Below are 18,278 nucleotides of genomic sequence, written 5' to 3' on the forward strand. Positions count from 1 at the left end.
TCCCAGGCCTCTGTGACTAGAGGCAGAACAAGCAGCAGTGGATGGGGATCAAGTCAGGGTCACTGGAACTAACACAATCCTCTCCAGTCTATGGGACAGCAGGGGCAGCATCCCAGGAGCTGGGACAGCAGGACCATGTCACAGTGAGGCCACTCTCCACCATCTGTGAAAGCTCATGGAGACTGGGGGGACTCCCTGACCACTGGCAGCTCTCACACAGTGTGTGCACTTTTCCAAATGGCCAATGGGTGAGCAGGGGAACTAAGGGCTGTGCCCCAGAGCATGGCCACTGGGACCCCATTTCTGGGTGTGTGGAAGAGAAGGTGACGGGGTTTGCCCAGGGCAGGTTGTGCCTGTCCATCCTCTTTGCTTTCTGTGAGGAAAGGACAGGGTTGTGGATGTGGGGTAACAACGATGGTCTGATACGTGAATGTCACAAGGCATTCAGTGTCATCTCCTGTAGCATTATTGTGTCCAAAGTAGGATATTATGGTCTGTGTCAGTGTGTAAATAGATGGGTAAAAAGCCAATTGACCAAGATGTGTTTGGATAAAGCCCTGAGGAATCAGGTCTGACCCTGCTTTGAGCAGGAGGTTGGTCAAGACACCTCCTGAGGTCCCATCCAGCCTGAATGACGCTGTCCTTCCTTCCCCTTCATGTTTTCAGTTTAGACAATGTTCTCAGGTTCTCCCTGAGCACAAGAATAATTCACATGATGTGCAGGGCTGCTTTACAAGGGCCCCCGACCAGTCCTGACCACAACTTTTCCATCCTTTCTCTTTTGCCCTGACCCAAGGTCTTCTTTTTGTTCTGTCCTAATGTCGTTCCAGAAAGAACAGCCCATGTTGTTAACCCTTTCAGAGCAGGTTGCTCAACAGGTGCCAGCATCCATGTACAGAGTCTGCACAGCACCCAGGCAGCAAAGCCACCGTTACAGAAATGGAGATGAGACACTTGACCAGCTCCTTGCACCCAGATATCAGCGTGACATGTCTGCAGAGATTAAAGTGAACACCTGAACTGTAAGAGCAGAGCATGTGAGTCCTGGTTGGGTATCCTGGCTTGTCTCCTGACCCATGTGGTGCTTCAGGCTGTGAAGAGAATCCAAACCAGCCATTGGACTGGGGTAGTTCCATTTTACACGTGTCACACAGGGCAGATGAGGGAGCTCAGAACTCCAGACTCTGCTGCACGGTTGGGACTGCAGAGACTGGAAATGCAGGTGACAGTGTGTGTCAGTGCACACACATAAAGATTCTGGCTTCCTTTGGGCCTTTGCACTGACCTGGGATCTGTTCCTTGGCATCTTTGTCTCAAAAAGAAACTATTCTCTTATTCCAACACCACCTCCAACACCACCTCTATGAACTTCTTTCAAGACACAACTGCTGAGGTGTGGTAGATGTTTTGAAAAGCAAGAATGACTGCTAGGAATGAAATGGAAGACATTTAGTTTATCTTCCTCATCATCCTTCAGCCCATCTCCATTTTTCCTGGGCTCCAAAGCTCATCCTGCTCAGGTTTTGACAGGATTGCTGCAAACCCCTGTGACCCAAATCTCTACAATTGTCTCTGCCAGCAGCCTCTGAGGGAACCTGGAGGTGATGGGATTGAAATGTTTTCAACCCAAATCATAGAATCATAGAATCATAGAACAATTTAGGCTGGAAAAGACCCTTAAGAACATGGAGTCCAACCCTAAATCAAACACTCCCAAGTCCACCACTAAACCATGTCCCAAAGCGCCACATCTCCACATCTTAAACACCTCCAGCAATGGAAGCTCCAATCCTGAGCTGGCAGGACACTACTGGCTGCAGTTGGACATAAGATACTGGTCATGGCTGTGAGTTCAGCCCTCGCTGCAGAATGTCTCACACCCTCACTGAGGAGGGCAGGGGGCTGGGAGATGGGAGCACGTTTCAGTTTCCAGATCCCAGCACAGAGCCCAAACCATCCTGCCCTTGGACTCTGGATCCCATTTCCTGAGATGCAAAGCTGGTGGGACTTCTGTGGATAATCATGTAAAAAGGCATGAATAATCCTTCAGGTGTTTGTGTAACTTGTCTAGAAATGTCAGTTTAACATGCTTATATTTAAATATCTGTAAAATAGTACTCTGCATCTCTGGTAGCTCCTCTGGCAATGACAATTAAATAGGCATTTGCACTATAAGGCTCCATACCCCATCCACAAGCACACATCTGAGTGGTTCAGATGACGGGTGGTCTGGCAAACGTCACCCTTTGTGTCCCCAGGTGATGGACACTGCTCATGTGCCTCTGCAGAGAGTGGCAGGAGCTGGATCCCCTTCTCGGGACAGACTCCTTCCAGGAGAGACACAGGCACAGGGGGACTCATCGGGGCTTTACGGCATTTCACTCGGCATCAGTTTTGACATATTGGGTGCTGTTCTGTGACTGCCCTTTCTGCACAAATGATCATACAAACAAACCATTTAGTGAGACATGGTCATAAAGGGGCTGTTATGGACAAGAAAGCTCACCATGAACTCTGGAGAGAGCGAGGGAGTTTATAATAAGCACCAGGAAGAACCAAGAAGCTCGAGGCCTCTTCTGAAGAGCGGGAGGCCTGAGCAGCCGTGATTGGCCATTGTAGGTGTGGGAGAGGGTCAGGGCATGTCAGGGAGAAGCAATGAGATGGTGATGGCTTTAGTGAACCCTTCCAGCCATGTCTGAGCCCAGAAATGGAAAGCAGTTGATGTCTGCAGGTGGAGGAGGAACAGGAGGAAGGTTTTCCTGGGAATATGAAGGAAGAAAGGGCTCTCTTGGGCTAATCATGTATGGCAGTGCCATTTGCATGCTGTGGGCATGGCTGTGCCTGGGAGATGGGGAATGGCTGCTGCTGGGGTGTCTGTGCTCAGTCATGGCCCATGAGCTGACCCTGCTCTGCTCCTCTCTTACACTGCCCACACTTGGATGGTCCTCAGGAATCATCCATGAGCCTGGTGGATGCATGAACCTCCTGGAGTGATGGGTGTGGATCCAAATAGGGATTCAAGCAAGTGTGGGACTCAGACATTGAGGAGACTGGTGACCATTGCCAGGTGTATGAAAGAAGCTGGAGGAGTTGTGAGGAGCTCACAGGCATTTCCAGCTCCACAGAAAACCAGAGCCTTGCAGTTAAAGCAACAGCACTTGACATAAACAACACCCCAAAACACAAAACACTCACACTGACCACAGGAAAAGCCTTGAAAAACATTGGAGAAAAATCTACCAGGTTCAAAGGGCTAGGAGTCAGCCATTCTGGTGATGAACAAGCATCAAGGGCTGACATGGCATCAGAGCCACCTCCACATGGCCCTCACCACCTGGAACCAGCGTCTCCAAGTCTTTCCTTCAGCAGCCTCCAGGGACAGGGACCTGCGCTGGCTGTTTCCTTCACAGCTGTGTCAGTGATGGCCCTTCATGGGGTCCAAACTCCCTCAGAAACTTGGGGTTTGCTTCTGCCTTTCACTTCATTAGAGGTTTGTTCATTCTTTCAGCAGCTGCAGTTCAGGATCATGGCACCAGAGGGGTCACTAACATATAAAGTGCCCTTACAAGCCAAGGCTCTGTGCATCATTTTCCTAAAGGCTTCAAGTCTGGTGTGGATGACTACGGAGATTTCAGGAATAGCAAAACACAGAGCATTTCCATAATAAATAGGAGGAAAGCCAAATTTATTCTATTTTTGTCCCTGTTCACCCTTCCCTACCTTTCCAAAACAGGTGGTATAACCACTCTCCTGTTCATATGGATGTTGAACGTGTCCTGAGAAGACTGAATAGGCCAGAAAAGTGGGTGCCTAAATCACCACTTGAATGAGGAGATAGTCCAGAACACCTTAAGAGGAGTCACAGTTCTCTGGGTCAAAGGTGGGTTCACTTGACAATCTCAGGTGCCACAGCACAGCGATACTTGTGTTCAGGAGCTGGTCAAGTGACCCATCTCCTGTTCTGTAACGGTGTCTGAGTTTGCTCAGGTCACCCCTGACTTGAGCCCCATCCACTGCTGGGTGTTCTCCAGACTCTGCCTTCAGGAACAAAGTCCCCGGAGACCTTGCTGGTGGAGATGGAGGCAAAGAAGCCATGAAGAACCTCAGTCCTGTCTGATTCTACTCTTATGAAGTTCAGCAGCAGGCCCACGTTCACCCTGTCTATTCTTCTACTGCAAGTGAAGCTCTGTCAGCTCATCTTGCTGCCCTTCCCGTGCAGGTATCAAGTCCAGGGCAGCTTTGTCATCATCCCCACATCCATGGACAAGGTTTCTAAATTCCTCCTTTGCAGCTTCCCCTGCTCCCACCTCCTGTGTGCTGCCTTTGTGCCCTGCAGCTCCAACAGTTCAGGCAAACAGTCTCATGAGATAAATGGTTCTTTTCACGGGTATTTGAAGAGACCATTCTTGTGCTTGGAGCAGCCTGTCCTGTAAGGGTGATCAGATTTCCTGAGCTCCTTCAGCCTTCACAGCTGCTTCCCATGGCACCACCTGAATCAGCCCCCCAGTTTTACAAAGTCTTCTCCTCTGGAGCCCACCAGCCTGTGCTGTGCTGCTGGCCTTCCTCCCTCCCCTCTGGTGCCTGGGATCCCACTGTGTCCTGGTCACAACAGCCAAGGTGGACACTGATGTTCACATCCCTCACCAGGGTTTCCTTGTTTCCCAGTTCCAGATTCAGGTGAGCATCACCCTCACTGCCCCACGATGCAGACATGTTAAGCAGTTGGCCCAAGATCCTCTGGACTGTTGGCACTTGCCACTTTGTCAGGCCAGTGAATATCAGAGCAATTACAGTTCCCCATAGGAACCTGCTCATTGACTAGAGACTTCCTCCTTGAGTTGCGGAGATCTTGTCCATTTCTTCTACACGATCATGTAGTTTGTAACAGCCAACACATTGTCACTCTCTGTTGGGTTTACATGACAAAGTCTTGGAACTGGGGGTTGGTGTTGATGTGCTACAGTTGTCACCTCTCTAAAAAGACAACAGGAGTTTGACCAATGTCAAAGCCAATTTCAGCTCCTGTAATATGGACCCACTCCTGGCCAAACCTGAGCCCCTCAGTGATGCCGGCAGCACCTCTGGGATATTGTATTTGAGAAAGGGTAAAAAACGCTGCACAACAGCAGGTGGGAGAGAGGAGGGAGGAGATGGGAGAGAAAAGCTCTGCAGACACCAAGGTCATATCCCACAGGACCCAAGCAGGTCCCTCAGCAGCTAAATCCTGCTCTCCTGAAATCCTGCTCTTGGCCTTGTTCTCATCTCCCAGGAGCCTCAGCTCCACTTTCCCATCCCTGACTGTTCCATCCTGACCAACTCTTTCTGGTTTGTAAGTGTGAAGTCCCACAGGGCACCTCACCCACTGACTCCTCAGTCACCGTGTCAGGAAGATGTTGTCAATGGGCTCCAAACCCTCCTGGATGGCTGGTACCTTGCAGATATTGGGATATCTCAGGTCTGCCACGACGACACGGCCCTGGAAATATGAAGCTTCTTTCATTTGTCTGGAGGAGGCCTCATCTCATTCCAATTCCTCATCAGTGAGTCTGTAGCTGATGTCCAGTCACCACAACACTGCCCATATTGTTCTGCCCTCTCATGCTGACTCCTCAATGTTCAGCTGACATTGTCTGTCCCCAGGCAGAGCTCCACACATTCCTGCTGCTCTACCATATGAATGGAAGCTTCCCGTCAAAGTGCAGACATCTGGCATTATGAGTACTGGACACCCAAGATTCCACAGTTTCTCCAGGACACGGTATTTGTAGTGCCCTGTAACTCCTCATCCTGTTTTCTTGGGAGAGACACCCTAATGAGGATAAGCCATCTTCATGGAAACATTAACAGCTGAGCGAATGGAGCTTCTGTCCAGGGAGAGTTGTCACGTTGAGGAAATCTGGACGTCACCCATCAGAAAGATCGGAAGTTTGATAAGGGGAAGTGGCCAGTTCTGTATCAGGGTGGCACAATAACCCCATCCATCAGGACAGAGCAGGACCTGACACGCTGAGCACTGACCCTGAGGAGAAGGGCCTGGGCACTCCAAGGTCCCCACCCCAGCCCGTGGTGCACGCTCACCATGAACAAGGCAGCTGCACACGGGGCTGCGTGAGGAGGAGCGTGGGGACCCAGACACCTGCAGTTCTCATCCCAGTCGGTTCAGCACTGGTGTGACCCACACACACGGTGTGTGCCAGTGTGCGGCTTCCCAGTCTGGAGCAGCAGGGAGGAACTGCAGAGTGCAGGGCTGTGCCAAGGCAGGTTCAGCACCTTGTGCACATGGTGTGGGGTGCTGAGGGACCTGGGCTGCTTTGGCCCAGCAGCGCTGGGGAGGCTGCAGCAGTGCAGGAGTAGCCTGAGAGTGCTTGAAGGGTGGATTCAGAGGTGGTGGAGGTTTCTACATAGTGGGAAAGAGCTTGAGAAAGAAATAATGGCCCAAAGTGCAGCTGGGGAGGTCCAGGCTGGACATGAGCAGAAAGGAATGTGATGGAAGGGCAGTGCTGTGGTGGAGCAGGTCAGCAGAGGGAGTCTGCATCAGCCCAAGGCTTTGTGCTTCAAGGACCAGCTGGGGAGGATGGAGAGATCTCAGCAAAGGAAGGAAGATGCTCAGACAGGAGCAAGGTGGGGCAGCAGGGGGGATGTCTGCAGCCTGCAGGGACAGAGGTGCAGGGGATGGACAGCACAGGACAGGCTGTCATGGAGATGATCACGGGATGTAAAGAGGCTGAAAGCCCCACCAGACATGAGCTCCTTCTCCCCTTGGCTGTGGCTGTTGTCTGCACCTGTGATGCCTCTGACAGGATCTGATTTCCCAGGGCTGGGGGTCAGGGCTTGGCCTTTCGGTTAAAAAACACAACCAGGTTTCCTCAGCATCAGAGCCACCATTACTGTGCTTTTCCTGACCTCCAGTTTTCTTCTCTAACCGAACCTGGATATTGTTTCTCAGTAGGTTCCCTCAGTGGGACCCATTAACATTACAAGAAACTTTGGAGTTTGAATCTAACTTTGACTTCTTGAGAAGTTTCATCACCTTCCTCCAGGGTCTGAGGTCCATGGACTCAGCACCAAACCCACCAGAGGGGTCATTAAAGCGCCTGGGGCTGCTCCTGTGCTGCTGAGCTGGGCTGGGCTCCTGGGACACAGGGAGCTCATGGCAGCGGCAGCGCTGCAGAGAGACAGCTCTGCCCAGGAGCAGCTCCTCTGCACACGCAGCAGGGCTGAGGGCTCTGCCTGGGGATCTCAGCAGACGAGCAAGGCAGAAAGAGATTCAAGGTGGTCAGGACTGGGAGGATGCTGAGAGCTCACTGGAGGAGAAACCTTTGCAGCCCTTGCCATGGTAAGTCTCTGGTGCAGGGCAGTGCAGCTGTAGCTCCTGGAGGCATCTCCTGAAACTGGAACAGCTGGTGGGATCTGTAAGGACGGGGCTCTTGTCAGGCCATGTTGAACACTGTGAAGCCGGGTGAGCACCCAGGGGTGCCCAGGGCTGTCCTGCAGAGCAGGGTCCCTGCACCCCAGGGCTGTGCCGGGCAGGGACTCTGCCGCCTGCCAGGGTCAGCGCTCAGCCTGCCCGGGAGATCCCATGGCAGCAGCTGTGGGGGGAAGGAGCGACCCCCGGCAGGGCAGGCAGGGAGCTTGTGGGGTTGAAGGGGCTGTGTGGGTCAGGGCTGCTCAGAGCTCCAGATCCCCCCACACACATGGCAGAGGGTCCTTCTGAACAACGACATCAATGCAGGAACAGCCGCAAGGGAAGGAGTCTGTGCTTTCAGTTTTCCACTCTTGGTTGGCTGGGTGTGCAGTGGGAGATGGGGATTTATTTCTCTCTTTGGAGCAGACACTGAGACCCCAGTTCTCGTTAGGACGTGTCTGAGCTGCTCCTGAGCCCCTGCACACACAGAGCTGCCCCTGGGCAGTGCCAGGAGGTGTGAGCAGGACAGAGCTGAGCACACAGCGGGTGGGACGGGGTCTGTGACACTGACAGGGAGCAGACCAGGGACAGACACACAGCTGCAGGCAGCACAGACATGGGCAGGGAGAGGGAGCTCCTACCAGATATGCCAGGGACGGGATTTAGGACCCCCCGGCAATCCCCTGCAGTGCAGACACATTTCCCAGTGCAAGCCCTGGTCTCCTCTCCTCCCCAGCAGACCCTCTGCCCCAAAGCCATGGGGTCCAGGTCACGAGTCTCCACCTCAGCAGCTGGACCTCCAGGTGAAGGGTTCCTGCAACGTGGTACACAAATAAGGTGCTTAAAGTACTTGCTCTCCAGTGTCATTATGTGAGTGGCAGCAGCACAGCCGGGTCAGGAGAAGGTTCCACAGCATGCCCGTCTGCCTTTCTGTCCCTGCTTTATTTTCTGGTGGCACTGCAGTGTTCTTCCCTGTTTCTCCACCTGTCCCTGGTGCTCTTGCTCTCTGGGGTTGGGGTGCGAGTGTCGGTCACTTCTTGTTCTGACATCAACTCAAGGGGTCATTCCCCAGAGGTGTGTTAATGGAAACCAGATGCCCAAGCTGTCTTTTAAGCTGTGATGAACAGTTTTTTCTCTACTTGGTAGAAAGAGAGAATGAGCTGAAACATCCCTCCATCAGAGAGGGCGTTTTCCATGAGAAACAGCATGTATATTTTCCTCAGAGAAGTCTCCTCTAACTTGTCACTGTCTTTTCCTCCATGCACAGGTCCTCATGCCCACAGGCAGCCAATGTCCAACAGCAGCTCCATCACCCAGTTCCTCCTCCTGCCGTTCACAGACACACGGGAGCTGCAGCTCTTGCACTTCTGGCTCTTCCTGGGCATCTACCTGGCTACCCTCCTGGGCAACGGCCTCATCATCACCACCATAGCCTGGGACCAGCACCTGCACACCCCCATGTACTTCTTCCTGCTCAACCTCGCCCTCCTCGACCTGGGCTCCATCTCCACCATTGTACCCAAGTCGATGGCCAACTCTCTGTGGGATACCAGGGTCATTTCCTACACCGGATGTGCTACACAACTCTTTCTGTTTGCCTTTTTAGCTTCAGCAGAGTTTTACCTTCTCACCATCATGTCGTACGACCGCTACGTTGCCATCTGCAAACCCCTGCACTACGGGACCCTCCTGGGCAGCAGAGCTTGTGTCCACATGGCAGCAGCTGCCTGGGCCGCTGGGTTTCTCAATGCTCTGCTGCACACGGCCAATACATTTTCACTGCCCCTGTGCAAGGGCAATGCCCTGGGCCAGTTCTTCTGTGAAATCCCCCAGATCCTCAAGCTCTCCTGCTCACACTCCTACCTCAGGGAACTTGGGCTTCTCATATTTAGTGCTTTATTTTTTGAGGGATGTTTTGTGTTCATTGTGGTGTCCTATGTGCAGATCTTGAGGGCCGTGCTGAGGATCCCCTCTGAGCAGGGTCGGCACAAAGCCTTTTCCACCTGCCTCCCTCACCTGGCCGTGGTCTCCCTGTTCATCAGCACTGGCATGTTTGCCCACCTGAAACCCTCATCCATTTCCTCCCCATGGCTGGATCTTCTGGTGTCTGTTCTGTACTCGGTGGTGCCTCCAGCAGTGAACCCCCTCATCTACAGCATGAGGAACAGGGAACTCAAGAAGTCTATACGGAAAGTGATGACTGTTCGCTTTTCAAAAGCAGTAATGAAGTGACCTCCTGCTTCTGTATGTCACTTGTAATATAATATATTACTAGTTCAACCTGAGTTTTGTACGTTTTTTATTTTTTTTCTTTGGTTTTAGGTATTCTTTGTTGTATTAATGCTACGCACAAGCAAAATTATTTTTCATCTTATATCTATGTCCGTATCTACCTGTCTGGTGTGTCCCATAGTCTTTGTGTAAATAAGGAGCTGTACTCTCTGTGTGTAGAAATGAAATAAAGGACCCTGCAGTGCCTTGTTTGCCCAGAATCCTCTCTCTGGGATCTCTGGGACTGCAGGAGCCATGTCTGTGTGCTGAGGGGGAGTGAGCAGGAGCCACCCTGAGCTGGGTCTTCCTCCCATCTTGACCAACGTGACTCTACGGACTCACCCTATGGCCCTGTGCACCACAGCCCACTTGCTCTGCAGAGCAGCACCACCAGCTCGGAGCTGTATGGTGCGTGGGAAGGGGGCAGGAACAGCTGGCCAGGTCAGCATTGCTCAGGTCTCTTGGGAAAGGGCTCTGTGGGGAGACGGGATGTTCCAGGAGAAGAGTGGGGCACTGTATGTGTGCAGGAAAGACATGGAAAGAGAAACCCTTTGCTGCAGGTGGCAGCTTGGGGCAGGTGGCCCTGGCACTGTGGCCGCAGGACCTTCCTGAGGATCCCCTAGGCCAAATGCCTCATGCTGTCCTGGGGAGCCAGTCTGGACCTGGGTCTGCAAGCTGCCTGTGCTGGAGACCCTCTCAGCTTGCTGGCTGGATGAACATTCTCACTGTCCTTCATTCTCACTGGTCCCCACTGCTGTGGGACCAGTTCCAGTTCCAGTGTGGCTGCTCTGCCGGGCTGGGCTGGGGAGAGGGCAGGGGGGTGGCACAATTCAGGAGGGGGTGGGAGGGCTGAACTGGCAAATGCCCCAGAGAAGAAAATACCAGTGAACAGCTGAAGTGTGTGAGTGTGCAGGGCTGGCACACAGCAGTGTCCTCTCCCAGCCAGGCCTCCTGGGAGAGCCCTGAAGCACCAGCAGAGCAGGGGCTGGTGTGTGCCCATGGTCATGGGACAACCTGGGGAAACTGGCCCAGGACAGTCACCACAGACCAGCCCCTCAAAACCACCTTTTCCTGCACTGGCCCTTCACCCCAGCTGAGAGAGGTTGTTCATCCCTCAACACAAGGACACTGAATGACTAAGTCAGAAGCCAATGTTTCCACTGTATGGATGAGATATGAGCATGCATATCATGTACATAAGATGAACGCGACTCAGTACAAACCCCATCAACTATTCCTGCATGTTCCGAATGCAGCAGTAGGATGTGCTGCCTTGAACTGAGGTCCCCATGTCCATTCCTCATGACATGGGACATGAGGATGGCCATGCCTATGGATCTGGACATGCTGGATCATGGGGCTGAGGCTTATTGTTTGAGGCTTAATAAAGCATAGTGCTGGGACCTACACTTGGGTCACAACAACCCCAGGCAGCACTAGAGGCTCAGGGAGGAGTGGCTGTAAAGCTGCCTGGTGGAAAGGGATGTGCAGGTGTTGATCGATAGCTGGCTGAATATGAGCCAGCGTGTTCCCAGGTGGCCAAAAAGACCACCAGCATCCTGGCTTGTATCAGGAATAGTGTGGCCAGCAGGACTAGAGAAGTGATTGTGCCACTGTGCTCGGCACTGGTGAGCCACGCCTTGAATCCTGTGTTCAGTTTTGGGCCCCTCTTCTCAAGAAGGACATTGAGGTACCAGAGAAACTGCAGAGGAGACGACAAAGCTGCTGAGGGGCTGGAGCACAAGTATGATGAGGAGCGGTTGAGGGAGCTGGGGCTGTTCAGCCTGGAGAACAAGAGATTGAGGGGAGACCTTCTCACTGTCCACAACTGCCTGACAGGAGGTTGCAATATGGCGGGTCTTGGTCTCTTCTCCCAAGTAGCAAGTGATAGGACAAGAAGAAATGGCCACAATTTGCACCAGGGGAGGTTTAGATTGGATATTAGGAAAAAACTATTTCCTGGAAAGGGTTGACAGGCATTGGAACAGGCTGCCCAGGGCAGTGGGGGAGTCACCACCCCTGGAGGGGTTTAAAGGAGTTTAGACAAGGTTCTCAGGGACATGGTTTAGTGCGAGAGCTGGGCTATGGTTGGACCCAATGATCCCAAGGCTCTCTTCCAATCAGAGTATTCTATGATTCTATGATTCTGCCTCAGATGAGAGTCCACAAAGCCAACTCAGTTATGGACACCTGGCACAACCCTGACATTTGTGTGTGTGACTCTGGGAACAAACCCCACTGACCCAGTGAGATTCACCTCCGTTGCCCTGTGATTCTGGATTGTGTTTTCAAAATGACAGTGCAATCCAGGAGGTCCTGGCATCCGTCAAACCCATCTTCAAGAAAGGCAGGAAGGAGAATGGGGAGAATCACAGGCTGCTCAGCTTGTCTCTGTCCCTGGGAAGGTGATGGGACAAGTCCTCCTGCAGCCATCTGCAGGCACTTGAAGGACAAGAAAGAGTCTTGTGAACCAAAATGGGTGGGAGAAAGACAGGCATGTTGTGTGTATGAAATTGTGCCAGGCCTTGGACATGGTCTCCCGTGGTGTCCTTATAGCCCGATTGATGCTGTTTGTGGTGAAGAAGTGGATGCTTGGTGGGAAGTTCACTGAAACATCAAGCCCAAATATCATCTGCGATGCAGTGTCCTCTGTGCAGTTAGTGTGTCATCCCGCAGTGACCAGCATTTGGGCCAAAACTGCTGAAGGTCTTTATTGTCCCTTCTGTGCTGTGATGGAGATGATGCAAAGCTGAGTGGAACCTTGAACAACCTCACCTGGTCACCCTGCTTTGGGAAGGAGAGTGAAGCAAGAAGATGTTCAGGGCTCTCTTCAAACCTGACTGACTCTATGATTCAATGAGTCTTTCCCCTGGATACGACTTTGAAGATAGAATATCTGCAGAAAAGAAAAAAACAACACAATAACCAGCAGCTCAAAGATGCCCTGTTTAAAGTCTGGTCTTAGTCTGTTATGAAGCAACAAGCTGCCCATCTGCTTCTATATCGGAGTTTTAATGAAACTAATTATAGGCCCAGCCTGTCATCTCTATAGTTTCTTGGTGGTGTTTTTTGAATTGTGATAATGCTGCCATCCCCTTTCAAATTGCTTTTCTGCTTTTCTTTTATAATCGCTGGCTATGCTCTTTGTGTATTTAAACAAAATAAAGAGCCCTGTAGTGACTCTTTTTCATGGGATCCTTTCATGAAGGCTGGTTTGGAGCTGCAGGGACAGTTCCTGTGTGCATGGGAGGAGGGGAGAAGAGCTGGAAGGGAGCAGCAGTGCTTGTTCTTCCAGAGCTGTTCTGGTTCCACTCCACACTCTCCTTCTCATCCCTGTGTTGGTGCAAGGCCTGAGTGCTCTGGCAGCTTGGTCACCGTCCTGCTGTGTGTCAGTCTTGTGGGCGCAGGCAGGGACAGGCAATGGGCACTGCTGTGACAGAGCTGGCCTCACAACAGCCTTTCCAGATAGAAAGGTGATCTCCTATGGGCAGGGCCTGAAGGTTTAAGTCTTCTTAAAAAGATTCTCTCAAGAACATGTCCAAGAAAGTGTCCCACAGATGAAGCATCAGTGTGCAGCCGAACAGTGTGTGTGTGCAGGGCTGGCACACAGCAGTGTCCTCTCACAGCCAGGCTCCTGCCAGAGACCTGCAGGACCAGCAGAGCAGGGGCTGGGCTGTGCCCCTGTGCACTGGACACCCCGTGGAAGGAGCCCCAGGGCATCGTTATGGACTGGCCCCTCCATTTCCACACCAGCTTGGAGAATTTGGTCCTGAATGAGTAGGTCAGAAGTCCATGTCTGCATTGTACAGATGAGATGTGACCATGCACATCATGTATGTGAAGTGAGATGAACCCAGGTGAACACTAAGGACATCATCTAATCCCGGGAGTTCCATGAAGGCCTGTGGGACAGACAGCGTCTCAAGATCACTTCACATGGGGAGTAACAGCCCACGGGAAACCACTCACTGGATCTTCTTCCTTGAACTGAGCCCCTCGTGTCCATTCCTCATGGCGTGGGACATCTCAGATGAGTGCAGAGCAGGTGACACACCACAGGGCTGAGGTGCATCCCATCCCTTTGGAGTGGCAACAGGAGGCCATAGAGAAACTGAGACTATGGCCGCTATGTGTAAAAGGGACAGACTCTGTCTCTGAGCATCCCTGGGTGCATGAGTTCTCAGACCAACTCAGATATGGATGCCTGGCAGAACGCTGGCATTTCTGTGTGTGACTCCAGGAACAAACCTCAGTGGCCCAGTGAGATTCATCTCAGCTGCTGGGACAGGCTCATTGCAAGTGCTTCTGTCTGCTCCATCACCCTTGCCCGTGATTCTGGATTGTGCTCTCAAAAGTGACAGCAGAATCAGAGAAGGAAGGAAGGAAGGAAGGAAGGAAGGAAGGAAGGAAGGAAGGAAGGAAGGAAGGAAGGAAGGAAGGAAGGAAGGAAGGAAGGAAGGAAGGAAGGAAGGAAGGAAGGAAGGAAGGAAGGAAGGAAGGAAGGAAGGAAGGAAGGAAGGAAGGAAGGAAGGAAGGAAGGAAGGAAGGAAGGAAGGAAGGAAGGAAGGAAGGAAGGAAGGAAGGAAGATGTCAAACCCATCTTCAAGAAGAACCTGAAGGAGAATTTGAAGAATTAAGGGTTAGTCAGCCTACCTCTGTCCCTGGGAAGGGGATAGGCAGCGTCTTCCTGCACCAGTTTCCAGGAACGTGAAGGACAAGGAAGGCATTGCTGAACCGAAATGAGCGGAAAAACCAATGAGTCCCAAGAAATGCTCTGGACCCATTCCAGAGCTTTAGACCCCCAGGAAAGAGCTCAGTGACAGTGCAGCCCATCCTGTTGCATCTGTGTCCCTCACTGAGCAGCACAACCAGTGTGCAGTCCCCATGGTTCTGCAGCCAACCTGCTCTGCAGAGCATCAGTGCCAGGTTGGGGCCCTGTGGGGAGCACAGGATGGGGCCAGGAGCACCAGAGCAGATCAGAGGAGGGATGGGGGAGATCAGACAAGAGCTGACTTGGGCTGGAAATTGCCTTGGAGAGAAAAATGCTGGTGTTCAGCTGCCCCAAGATAACACCCAGAGTTTAGGGTGCAGGGCCAGAAGTCCTTGCTGTCCTGGTGCTTCACCAGGCCTGGGAAGTAGCTGGAGAAGGACTGGTGTCCCCTACTTGCCATCTCTTAGTGCATCATCCTTCTTGAAGGGTGGCATGGAAAGCAAGTCTGGGACCCTGTGTCCGGACTTGCACTGAAGAAAGTGTTCACCCAGAAGCCACATCCTTTTGCTCTGGTACTTCAGTCCTGGTGCTCATCACATGTCCTTAAGACAAACTAATGCACCCCTCTTGTCAACCTTACCCGAGAAGTCACCACAGGACAAGGCTCCTGAGCTGGGGCCGAGCTGGAGAACTGGGGTCCAGCTGTGACCACAGGAAGGACAAGGCCTGTCCTGGGTCCTCTAAAGGGCTGGCAGCCTCTGTGATCTCCACCAGAAAAGGCAGCATGCAGGAAACTGTAGACCATCCCCATGCCCATTGGAGGCCCTCAGGAAGAGTTCCTCTCTCCAAATATCCAGCCCAGCTTGTTGCTTCATGAACAACCAGGAGAAACTGCCTCAGGACCCTCATTCCAGACCCCCTCTCCTCCACCCCATACAGGCAGTGCTCTCTCCCTTGGCACTGAGGTGGTTCCAGGGACCCAAGAGGGGAGGAGATGTTGGGTGGGGATATGGTGTCCTTCAGTGCTCCTCATGGTACCTCCTGCCGGGCTTTGTGTCACTGGTCACAACCCTCTGAGCCTGGATGTTCAGCCAGTTCTCAGTGGTGCTAAACAGGAACATGCCCTTGAGCACACTGGGCTGCACTGGGAGGAGCGTGGCCACCCCATTCATCCATTCATCCATCCATCCATCCATCTGTCCATCCATCCCATTACTCCATCTGGGAGAGCTGCCTCACCATGTTTCTCATCCCAATGAGATCATAGAATCATTTAGGTTGAAGGAGACCCTCAAGATCACTGTGTCCAACCATTAACCCTACTCTGGCACTAAACCGTGTCCCTAAGAACCTCATCTACATGTCTTTTAAAGACCTTCAGGGATGGTGACTCAACCACTCCTTGAACAGCCTGTTCCGATGCCTCACAAACTCTTCCATGAAGAAATTTTTCCTAATATCCAAACTGGATATTCCCAGGTGCAAGTTGAGGCCGTTTCCTCTCCTTCTACCACTTCCTATGTGGGAGAACAGACCAACACCCTCCATGTTCCAACCTCCTTTCAGGTAGCTGTAGACAGCAATAAGGTCTCCCCTCAGCCTTCTTTTCTCAAGGCTAAACAGCCCCAGTTACCTCCACTGCTCCCCATCTGACTTGTTCTCCAGACCCCTCAGCAGCTTTGTTGCCCTTCTCTGAACTCACTCCGGCACCTCAAGGTCTTTCTTGTAGTGAGGGGCCCAAAACTGAACACAGGATTTGAGGTGCATCCTCACCAGTGCCAAGAACAGAGGGATGATCACTTGCCTGGTCCTGCTGGCCACACTATTCCTGATGCATGCGGGGATGCTGGTGGCCTTCTTGGCCACCTGGGCACATCCTGGCTCATGTTCAGTCACTGTCCATCAACACCCCCAGGGCCTTTTCCATTGGGCAGATTTCCAGCCGCTCTTCCCTGAGCCCGTAGTGCTGCCTGGGGTTGTTGTGACCCAAGTGCAGGACCCAGCACTTGGCATGAAATTGAACAAGTCCAAGAGTTGGATTGGTCACCTGGGATAGAGTAACACTGAGTGCAAGTGCAGATTGGGAGAGAGCGGCTGGAGAGCAGCCCTGCAGAAAGGGATCTGGTGTGATGGTTGGCCACAGGGTCAATAGGAGCCAACACTGTCCCCCAGCAGTCAAGACGGTAAATGGCATCCTGGGGTGCATCAAACACAGCATGGCCATGTGGTCAAAAGAGGTGACTATGCTGCTGTATTCAGCATTAGTGCAGCCTCACCTTGAGAGCTGTGTGCAGTTCTGGGCACCACATATTTTTATAACAAGGACGTAAAGGTCCTTGAATGCATCTAGATCATCCCCAAGCCCATTGGAGGCCCTTAGGAAGAGTTCCTCTCTCCAGATATCCAGCCCAGCTTGTTGCTGCACGAACAACCAGGAGAAACTGCCCCTGGACCCTCATTCCAGACCCCAGCTCCTCCACCCATACAGGCAGTGCTCTCCCCCTTGGCACTGAGGTGGCTCCAGGGACCCAAGGACACCTGTAAGAGAAGATGTTGGGTAGGGATATGGTGTCCTTCAGTGCTCCTCATGGTGCCTCCTGCTGGGCTTTGTGCCACTGGTCACAACCCTCTGAGCCTGGATGTTCAGCCAGTTCTCAGTGGTGCTAAACAGGAACATGCCCATGGGCTCATTGGGCTGCACTGGGAGGAGCGTGGCCACCCAGACAAGGGCAGTTATTGTCCATCGTGACTCAGCACTGGTGTGGTCACATCTGGAGCCGTGTGTCCCAGTGTGAGGTTCCCCATTCTGGAGGAACGAGAGGAGCTGTCGTGTGGCCAGAGAAAGTCTGGGTCACGTGTGGAGATGTTGAGAGACCCAAATTGCTTTAGCCTGGTGAAGGGGGGGCTGAGGAAACGTGCTGGTTTTGCTGAAATCGAGTTAATTTTCTTCATGCATTTTGAAACTTTCTCCTTCACAACTAGTACAGTCTTTTGTTTAGATTTACTATGAGAATAATGAGATAACACTGTTTCTTGCCTGGGATAGAGTTAATTTTGTCTTTTAACAGCTTTACAGTGTTTGCCATTTGCTATGAAAGGAATGTCAGAACTCACTGATATCTCGGCTGTTGTCAGGGAAACCAAGGACTTCTTTGGCCATCCAGCTGTGGATGCAGATTGGCAGGAGGGGACACAGACAGGACAGCACCTGGACTGACGTGCAGGCTGATCAATGAAATATTCCCTATGATTAGCGTCATGCTCAGTCTAAAGCTGGAGCCAGCTTTTAGGGCTTGTTACACCCGTTACTTTGGGTTTTCCAGCTGGATTGGTCAGTTCCATTCAGAAGTTTCATCCTGTCAGGAGTTCGATGTCAGTTCGGCCTTTTGCCGTTCTGCCATTTTGCCGTTGGCCTTTGGGCCTTTCTGCCTGTTGCCCTTTTGCTCTCTCTGGCTGGGATGGGCTGTTCAGGACCAAGGTGCTCCCTTCTGCAGGACTGGCTGCTCCGTGTGACTGGAGTTACATGGGGGATAGCACTGAGTGTATTTTCTTAATTTAATTTATCTATTTCTATTTAATTTACCTGGACTATTGTCAGTGAAACCAAGGACTTCCCTGGAGTGCAGCTGCAGGTGCAAACTGGTAAGAGGAGGCACAGACAGGACAGCACCTGGATTGACATCCAGGTCAATCAACAACTATTCTCTACCATTAGTGTCATGCTCAGTATAAAGCTGGAGGTGCCTTTTCCAGCCCATTAGTTTTGGTTTTCCGGCTGCTTTCCTTAGCTCTGTTCGGAAGTTCCATTCTATTGGGAGTTCAGTGTTAGTTCAGTTTTATGATGTTTTGCTGTTTTTCAGTTGGCCGTTGGGCCTCTCTGCCTTTTGCACT

The 18,278-nt window shown here is 52.1% G+C and overlaps 1 protein-coding gene across 1 annotated transcript; it reads left to right on the forward strand.

Moving 5' to 3' along the window:
• Positions 1 to 8,695: 8,695 nt before the first annotated feature.
• LOC309450414 (olfactory receptor 14J1-like) lies at positions 8,696 to 9,637 on the forward strand (the record flags this gene model as incomplete). The annotated part of the gene is made up of 1 exon (XM_082073247.1): positions 8,696 to 9,637. One exon carries the CDS (start codon positions 8,696 to 8,698, stop codon positions 9,635 to 9,637), a length of 942 nt encoding a protein of 313 aa, XP_081929373.1.
• Positions 9,638 to 18,278: the final 8,641 nt, after the last annotated feature.

The sequence above is a fragment of the Streptopelia decaocto genome, assembly GCF_964273445.1.
Source record: "Streptopelia decaocto genome assembly, chromosome: 26".
Classification (NCBI taxonomy): domain Eukaryota; kingdom Metazoa; phylum Chordata; class Aves; order Columbiformes; family Columbidae; genus Streptopelia; species Streptopelia decaocto.